The sequence below is a fragment of the Rutilus rutilus genome (assembly GCF_951802725.1).
Source record: "Rutilus rutilus genome assembly, chromosome: 11".
NCBI classification, from domain to species: Eukaryota; Metazoa; Chordata; class Actinopteri; order Cypriniformes; family Leuciscidae; genus Rutilus; species Rutilus rutilus.
In genome coordinates this window covers 32,090,799-32,100,249 of record NC_140216.1, presented here as the reverse complement: position 1 = coordinate 32,100,249, position 9,451 = coordinate 32,090,799, and the positions used below count along the sequence as shown (strand labels likewise).

The window sequence follows — 9,451 nt, the reverse complement described above, 5'->3', positions numbered from 1 at the left end:
CCAAACCAGCTTTCTGTTGGTTAACAGTAACAGTACCACAATACCATTTGGATCCTGATGCAAAATCCTCATTGGGAATTTTTTCATGCTTATGTGTACATTTTCAGTCGTGTGAATTCCTATTGAAACTGGATTTTGCATGCAAAATTACGCTGAGCAATGGTAAACGTAACCATAATTCAAGAATTGGTCAAATTAGCAAAATTTTGGTGGCAAAAAAAGGTTTGTTGTCATAAGTGTAGCAATGCATGGAGCAACGCTCACTCAGGGGTCATCTTCAAAACAAGAAGCTTTCTGCTGGTCGACGTGGCAATTTGTGAGACCATTTGGATCTTAATGGAAAATCTTCATAGGGAAAAACACGTGAATTCCAATTGAAAATTTTGCCAAGCCACGGTAAACGTAACCACACCTTTACTTTTTATTTCTCTCTTCTTAATGCACACACACATACACACAAAAACACCATTATTACATAGACTTTATTGTGATTAATACATTAATACATAATCTGTTAGGGATCTTTGAGGGGATTAATGACATTTCTTTGAGCTTCCACACGGCCATCAAATACTGGAAGACCAGAAATGTGCAGGTGGCCCCAGAGGGGCGTCCCGAGTCCTTCAGCTCTACGATCTCAGGGCATGCAGAGAGCATCAGACCTTCACAGCGCTACGCCTGCTCTGACAACAGACGCGCGCAGTCGGGTCAAATGTTTGGGCATGTTTTCAGCTGGCCACAATGACAAATTGGCATCTCTGGGCTTAAACTTCAAGTCATCATAATACTGCAAAAAGAGCCATTTCCCCATCAATTTTCTCTGTGTCTCTGCAACTTGTGTCGATGTGCCTCTTTGTGTGGCTCTCTGTAAATGTTGCAGTAACAGGCGTTCTCATCATCGCTGTCATCCATGAGCTCTGGTTGCACCAGTCATTTCATCACCCTCGAACGCCCAGGTCACCTTATATATGGTTCCCAGGTTACCACCGACGAGATGAGCCAGTCTCAAGAGACCGGTTACCTGATGAAAACTCCCAGCCGACAACTCCACGTTCACATTGGATTAGCGTTAATGTCGTGTGCATATAGAAATGTATTTATTGGGAGAAATTTACAAGGAAAATGTACAACTGAGATTATACTTCAAAGACAGTAGCGCAAACCATATCACTGTCACACATAACAGCAATATTGGAAGTAGTTATGTACACAGTACACTAATAAAGGTATAAATATATAATTGCTATATGTATTTATATATGTATATATATTCCTTCAGATGCCCCGCCCCCGAGAAAGGCTTCCTAAAACATGTTTCTCCTGGCGTAACTACAGCACTTCCAGACAGATCAAAGAACTTACAGGAAAGCATATTAATATGGAAAGGGCACCACACGTTAAATTGCATGTTACACCACATTTTTACAGCAACACGGTACTGAATATTACATTAAGTAGTGGTGTTTGGTTATATAGAGCCTGTGTGAGCGCACAGACAAGACATTTTAAAAACAGGGGTTTTAAGGTTAGATATTAAAAGTGCTTAAAATAGATGCAATGCTACAGGTGATGAAGGTAGTAGGACTTAAAACCCAATGCTTTATGACTCCTGGGAAAGTCTGGAGCTACATTTCTTTTGGAAACATTCTGGAACAGCCATTAGCGCCCTTCCTTATCCTCAAGACTAGAGGACCTCAGGCAGCAAATGGGTAAAAATGTGTTCATATGAAACTTTCGTTGGGACACCAACGATGAAGAACCCCCCCATGCTGACCATTTCCATAAATTAAGTGCAATGTACACTGTTTATCTGCTCTGCCTCTATCTGGGCTTCTTAGGAGCCAAGTGGAGGGTGTACAATCAGTTATGGGGGTTTAGTGATGTGGCCTCGTTACCCCTGTATATTTTGTACCGAGTCTGTGAGGAGGTGGTGGTGGTGGTGGTGGATGGGGGGAGGTAGGGGGGTGTTATTCAAAGGACCATATTTCAATGTCTTGCACATAGAAATCCTCCGTTTTCGAGAGCATTGGATTTCCAAAGGTCTTACATGAGTGAGTTCTGCCATGATAGAGGTCGCCATCCAACCACAGGCCAAATTCACCACTGAAAGGAGAATTAAAAATGTATTTAGACATTAAGTCAGTAATTAATGAAGTGTATGGCAACTTATTCTCTTTACATACCCTCCACCACCAAAAGCTAAGGAATCCATATCTCCTTTGATGAAGAACATATTGTCACCAGTCCATTTGAAAACCTAGAAAGGTTCAAGTTGCTTAGCAATGTTAACAGTCAAGGCAGGAACAGACAATATACAAAGACATACAATAAGTATATACTGTAAATATACACACACACACATGCACAAACACACATACACTTTAAATTAAATATTCAATAAAATATAAAAAACGACATTATAATACTATTAATGCCTCTAACATACATAAATAAAACTAAACTATACATAACCTTCATCTAAGATCTACATCTACACTTAATCTATTCATGTATTCCCACCTCTAAGTCTGGACTGAAGCTGAAAACGAAGGTCTCTCCGGTGCCATAGAAGCCGTCACTGACTTTAAATGGCTCTGAAGCAAGAGCTCCAAACAGCTGCCGAAAATAAGCCAAAAGATTGTTTGAATATTTAATGAACTACATGCTGTGAAACCTATGATTTAGAGAATTACACAATCTTCACAATCTACACAAACAGATTTCCAAAAACAATTATGTAAAACCATACACTTCAGCTAAAATGCAAAAGCTCAAGCATACCTGTCCATCACTGTCCTTGATCACCATGAGAACCGGGGAGTCCTGGCTCTGCATGGTGCGATACAGGCTCTTGATGCTCATGCCGTGTTTGGACGTGCTGAACGCCAGGGACCAGGGATAGCCGATCGTCCTGGGTGGGAGGTGCTTGGCCAGCTGAGGATTAGAATAAAAGGTCAGAAGTAAAGAAAAGCCCCCAAAGGATCAGGACAGCACAGAAAAGGCACTTGGGAAGAAACTTTAAGGTATACTAAAAATAAGGGCCTCTGGGAGCCAATTATATGACTGAAATGCCACAGGTAGACAATGAAAATGTCATGGAAGTCCCATGAGCAGTATCTAAAAGATGAAGGAGTGGTTCCTTACTCAATAGTGCATCAGAGTTGAATATGATGAGGTCAACATAGATATGGACCAAAATAAACTATAGCTTGCCTTCTCGATTTGATCGGGTTGCAGCAGGTCACTGGGCTCGTTCAGACTGGGCCTGAAAGATTCGGGTTCTGGCTCACTCTTCACCATGTGTTTGGAGTTCACCTCTTCCTTGGTTGTGATCTGATTAAAAGAAAGAAAAAAGGACTGATAAACATAGTCCCATCATTTGCTTTCCCCAAAATTTCACAAATATTGTCTTACATTGAGAGAGCACAACTATGTGGTTTAGCCTCTATATTTATGGTCCGCTTTCTTTCTCTATCGATCGATCAATCAATCAATCAATCAATCAATCAATCAATCAATCAATCAATCAATCAATCAATCAATCAATCAATCAATCTATCTATCTATCTATCTATCTATCTATCTATCTATCTATCCTGCAGGTAAATGGAATCATCAATATCAGAGCTATCTATAATGCTAAATAAACAGTACTCTCAAAGTAAGAAAACACCTGCAAAATTTTGAAATAGTATCATGTCCAGTCACAGAGGGCATCATAAACAGTACAGCTCAATAAAGGAGAAAGTCGCACTACAGGATGTGAGGAGTGAAGCTTACAGCGACACACATTTATCAGCCAAAAGAATCAGGCTTTAAATCTGGTAATGTGTGTTTCTACATCAGTACAACCTAACTGATGTAGACAGAGGAAGATGGATGGATGGATGGAGGTCAGCGAGATTTGGCTGGCAGGAGAATGTTTACAAAGGGTCTTACATTGGGAAGGCTTATCTCTCAGGTTAAGGAATGAAAAGTATAACTGTAGTTAAGCACAGGGATAAAGGTTAGCAGGAAAACAGGGTAGTTCCTCAACAGCAATGCAAACCATGGCAAATATCCAAGGACCACATGACAATTTTCCATCCACAAACATCAGACTTGGAGCTGATATAGGTTTTTTAGTATAGTTAGAACAGTGTGCTCAATAAAGCCTTGCATTCTTGGATGTTTGCACTGTTTTCATGTTAGCAGGGAATAGGGTTAGCAAGACCTCATCAACACACTTTTTAGGAATGTTTTTTCCTTTAAAATCAACATGAAATGAGACTCGCAATCCATTGTACGTCAATCATACAAGCTTGACCACTTATTTAATTCTGGCTAATGTAATAACTATTAGAAAGTCTGCATTTCCTACAACATTTACTTTCCAATAGTGCCTACATAGTTAAAGGGATAGTTCACCGAAAAATGAAAACTGTCATCAATTACTCACCCTCGTGTCATTCCAAACCCATTAGACTTTCCCTTAATCTTCAGAACACAAATGATCAGGTTTATATGCTAATAAAATCCTAAATTAAATCGGTTTGTCGTATAAAGCAATCATGTCTCTTTAAAAGACTTTGATTAAACTGCTTGATTCATTTGGGTTTTTTACAATCTCTTTATGAACGTTTTTAAGCTTCAGAGTTTTGGGTGAATAGACTTTCAATGGAGGGACAGAAATCTGAGATTTCATTAAAAAAATACCTTCATTTGTGTTCTGAAGCTGAACAAAAGTCTAATGGATTTGGAAAAACATGAGGGTGAGCAAATTATGACAATTTTCTTTTGGGTGAACTAACCCCATTTACCATCAACACAGCCTTGGTGACATCAGGGGGAAAAGGTGGAGCAAATTATTATTGTTAAAATCTAAAAAATAAATAATTGATATAATAATATAATTGTAAGTTATTAAATTTTGATTAAAGAGTACAGAAAGGTCATTGGAACAATATGCAGTGACGAATCAGACACAGTACCAATTTATTAATAAAGAAAATCGGTTTTATTGTAATTTCATGTTGACTTTAATAGTGTGATGAATACTGTCAGAACAAGCACTGCAGTCAAATGCATGGATACTTGATTAAACCCTTCTGAAAGGGTCTCTGGCGGACAGCATGTGACTAATTACTATCAAACTTTATTTGCTTTTTTACTGCTTCCTCATATTCAAGCCGTCGAAAACCCATCCTGTCATCCAGATATCCAATTTCAGTACTACTGCAGAAACTCTATCAGCCTTTAAGTGTCATCTCATATTAAAACGGCTATATCTCAACTCAGGGCCAGTTTTATTATTCCACACTCCACATAAAGACCAGTGCAATCTGCTGATCAAGGGGAACAAATTCTGTAATACAGACAGTAATGCATTCTTACTTAGATCAAACAGTAGAATAGTCTTCTTTCATTCAATTTGTGAAAAATCTGATATTGGTAGAATCATACGTGATGATACTCTGACAGTAACTGTCAGTTCATGTTGTAGTTAATGTTCCTTGATCGGCAGACATGATGTGGCCTTTGTGATGGTTTGTGTGGAGTTGAGCGTGTGGCACCTGAAGACGTTTGCAGAGCGAGCGCAGGTCCTCACTCTTTAGAGCATCTATCCGCCGGTAATACTCAGTCACAGATACTACCTAATGCACAGACAGAATAGTGGTGTTGCATGAGAAACAGCCCGACACCAAAGAATTAGCATGTTAGGGGACAGAAGTTACGTGACACACTTCTCTTCTGCTTAAAATGATCAATTGGAAATGGAGGAAGGGACATGTTAGTAATATCAAGACATTTACTTTCTTTGCACAACCTAAATGAGAAGTCCAAAACAAAAACTGCAATATATAACCACTAAATGACTGAGAAAAACACTTTAATTCCCTCTTGACTCATGTGTTTACGCAGACAGCTGCAGTCAGGTCTCATGTGCCGCGAATCAGTTTAATCTAACAGGATTCACCTGACGAGATCAAACAGCACCATCTCAAAGACAGAAAAGACATCTGCAATGTCCACAGACCAGCTGCTCATTAGTATGTCATGCCGCAAAGCAATATAAAACAGTGTTTTCAAAGCTGAAATATAGAATTTTACACTATGACATGGGTGTAACAAGAGGTGTGGCTATGGGTCAGCTGTCTGCATAGATTTTTTCTCTGATATGTTTAATATTTTGAAAGTATTATGCATTTATGAAGCATATTTGCTCACATCTGCAATCCACTCTAGAGATATCACATAATAAAATGAAAGCATATGCATATAATACCCGATGTAAATAAGACCCAAAGTAAATTCACTAATATAGGCTACAGCTAAAATTGTTAAAAAAAAAAAAAAAAAAAAAAAAACACATCGCCCAGAACTCTTTGGTCCACTTAAAAAAATAAAATAAAATAAAAAGTCCTGTCATCATTTACTCACCCTCAAGTTGTTTCAAACCTGTATGAATTTCTTTCTTCTGCTGAACACAAACATTTTGAAGAATGCCAGTAACCAAACAAACAGTTGATGGACCCCATTGACTTCCATAGTATTTTTTGTCCTACTATGGAAGTCAATGGGGTCTATCAACTGAATGATTACCAACATTCTTCAAAATATCTTCCTTTGTGTTCAGCAAAAGAAAGACATTTATACAGGTTGAAACATTAAGGGTGAGTAAATGATGACAGAATTTTCATTTTTAAGTGAACTATTCATTTCATTTGCCCACCCTCATATAACCAAATGCCCTATCCTAGAAATGCCATTGGGTTTTTAACTCCTACAAACAGAAAGCATGCTTTAGCATTTATGCAATCTATGCATAGGCTACAAGGCTAATGCTCTTAACATGTTTTTGCAGCTTTCATCATAAAAACAGCCAAGTACAGGGTTTTTTTTAAAGAGAGGGGGAAAAAAAAGCTTTTTCTCATGTAACTATAATAAGGAGGTAGTATTTCGATTTAAAATCGCCACTAATGAAAAATAACGTAATCGTGCGGTGCTGCAAAAAGTCTGTTTACATCGTCACGCGTCACAAGAGCGTTGCGTTTTCAACATGTCAACAGGGTAAAATAGACTTGCGTTCAAAGAAACTAAACGCAACGCAACGGAAATCTGTGCGTGCAGTTTCATTTCGTTGCGATCCGATTCATTGTAATAAACATAACACAAAACTTTTAAAAGGTGACACTCGGAAGGATACATTTTTCATGTGGAAAAAATATCGACAAAATATCGGGTGTTGCGGTTTTATTAATTTATAGCAAAACTGCGTAAATCATATAGGCCTATGGTACACACGAAATGAAATATTAACTTAACATTAAGCTACTTAATACATATCGCACGGTATGCAACTGCATAGTATAAGTATGCTAGGCTACAGCAAAAAAGTGTCTGCACTGCAGACTTTACTGTCATGTTTAAATTACGTCAGTTACTAAGCCTAGAAAGCTACAGCTGCTTGATACATAACCACACTCCATATGCATGTCAAGTGCGCTTCTGCACAAGTCACTCATCCACACACAAACATTAGAAACACAGGGGTCGTTTTTTACCAGGCCAAAGCTGTATTTAGGCGTTAGCTGACATCCCTCCTTAATTCTTCTGGAGAAAAACATCACTTCTGCTGAAAGCCCCAAGATATGCAGGTGTATATCCAATATTTAGTATCCACGTGGACTCACTGAAGTACAGACACTTTTAGAAGTGAACTAGAGGCTTTGTGCTGTTTATATCCCACAGGGACCAATAGGATGGCAGGGCAGCAGAAAAACATGAACTCATGTGGCCTCCCCTCTGGCCAGCCCTGATAACAGGGCTTGAGTCATATTTTATAAATAATAGCCAAATAGCTATCTGGAAGATATTATAAATAAAAACACATTTTTATGTAGCCTAGAAAAATGGCTTGCTGAGAGCTGGAAAATTTTAATAAAAACAGGGCTTGATTATATATTTATATATCTGTATCATCACTATTGGGCAATTAACTATTGTTGTCTTTATCTTCTCCGTGGAGTTTTCACACTTTTTATCTTGACTTAAATGCATAATCCACATTTATCAGTCAGATGGTCTTGCTCACTGAAGTCTATAAGTGGTTTAAGAGGGATGATGAAATGATCGTGTCCATTTGCAGACAAACACTCAATACAGTAACAGCCAAGCCAAACACACATTTCAACGAAAAAAAGACATTACATACCAGTTCATCACATCCTTTGAAAGGAAAAGATGTTATTATGAACATAAGACACTGCAACAAGATATTAAATAGACATTGACAATGACTGGCAACAGGAACAAGCATGCATTCAAACTCAATGTTATTATGTGCATAAACATGGGTTGAAGTGGCTGAATAGGACAAAAAGAAATAAAAAGACACACATACACACACGGTCCAATGCTGCTGTGAATAACAGGCTCATGTGTTCGGGAGAGAACATAAACATCACGTAAGCATATTCATGATCACATGTCTATGACAACACAACTGCGACAAAAACATCAGCCTAATTATTAAAGCCACACAATACACACATATCAATTAAAAACACGTGCATTAATTAACATCAGTATTAATATTTATGACAATCAAATAAATCACATTATAAATAATTAAAATTATAATATTTAAATATATTGCATGAATGCATTCTAGGTTTTTAGTCATAAACTAGTAGAATTGACAGTTAATAGATGATTAATCTATTATTTATTTATTTATATGTATTATTACAGGTTAAGGCTTGTTATCTTACAGTAGTTGTTGTTCATACCTCCCAGTCCTTGAACGTGATATCAGGCACTGGTTTGTCGTGCTCCCCGCTCTCAGCATCCTGGTTCTTTTTAACCACTACAAACCCAGGCTCTCGGGTCACTCCGCTCAGCCCTTCACCGTACACATCAGGGGTCCACTGGACAAAGAACGCATACAGGTGGTCCGACCTACAGGAAACACACACAAAAATAGGTATAGGGTTTATACGGTGTAGATCAGGTCGTTGGTATCCTAATACTTTAAAATTGCCCATTAATAAAATACTGTGCTCCAGTGTCCATGACTGTTAGATGTGTTTTTTACTAAATGAAAAATAAAAGGAAGCCTCTGGAGCTGAAATTCAGATATGGTAATAGGCGTTTCGTTTCCGACACATGCTGCGAGCGATAGACCAATCACAACAGATGGGCCGTCTGACCAATCAGAGCAGAGTATTCTAGCGGAAAGGAGGGGTTTAGAGAGACTGAATCTCAAACGAACCGTTTTCAGACTCTTTGAGAAATAAGGTGATGTGCAATGTATATTATGAGAAAATTAAAGTGTTTTTTGATATTGGATGCATGTAAACCTAGAAGACCTCCAAAACAAAATTAGGAACCCTTTAAAATAGCACTAGGAGCACTTAGCACAAGTCATGGAAATCTCTATAGTATCTCTACAGGATAGGATAGGACTTTT

At 38.1% G+C, this 9,451-nt stretch overlaps 1 protein-coding gene across 5 annotated transcripts in view; it reads right to left on the bottom strand.

Moving 5' to 3' along the window:
- Window positions 1-466: 466 nt before the first annotated feature.
- The window catches only part of oxr1b (oxidation resistance 1b), a 56,513-nt gene continuing 47,528 nt past the window's right edge, over window positions 467-9,451 (bottom strand). For 2 of the 5 annotated variants that reach the window (XM_084423762.1, XM_084423764.1), the window contains 7 exons: window positions 8,772-8,940; window positions 5,553-5,633; window positions 3,214-3,333; window positions 2,782-2,934; window positions 2,521-2,616; window positions 2,184-2,257; window positions 1,077-2,103 (listed from right to left, as the gene is read on the bottom strand). In XM_084423762.1, the coding sequence (XP_084279888.1) occupies window positions 1,968-2,103; window positions 2,184-2,257; window positions 2,521-2,616; window positions 2,782-2,934; window positions 3,214-3,333; window positions 5,553-5,633; window positions 8,772-8,940 (829 nt within the window). In that variant the 3' untranslated portion in view covers window positions 1,077-1,967. Of the gene's footprint in view, window positions 2,104-2,183; window positions 2,258-2,520; window positions 2,617-2,781; window positions 2,935-3,213; window positions 3,334-5,552; window positions 5,634-7,544; window positions 7,742-8,771; window positions 8,941-9,451 lie in introns of those variants that run through there. The other 3 variants (XM_084423766.1, XM_084423765.1, XM_084423763.1) reach the window with 3 other exon arrangements.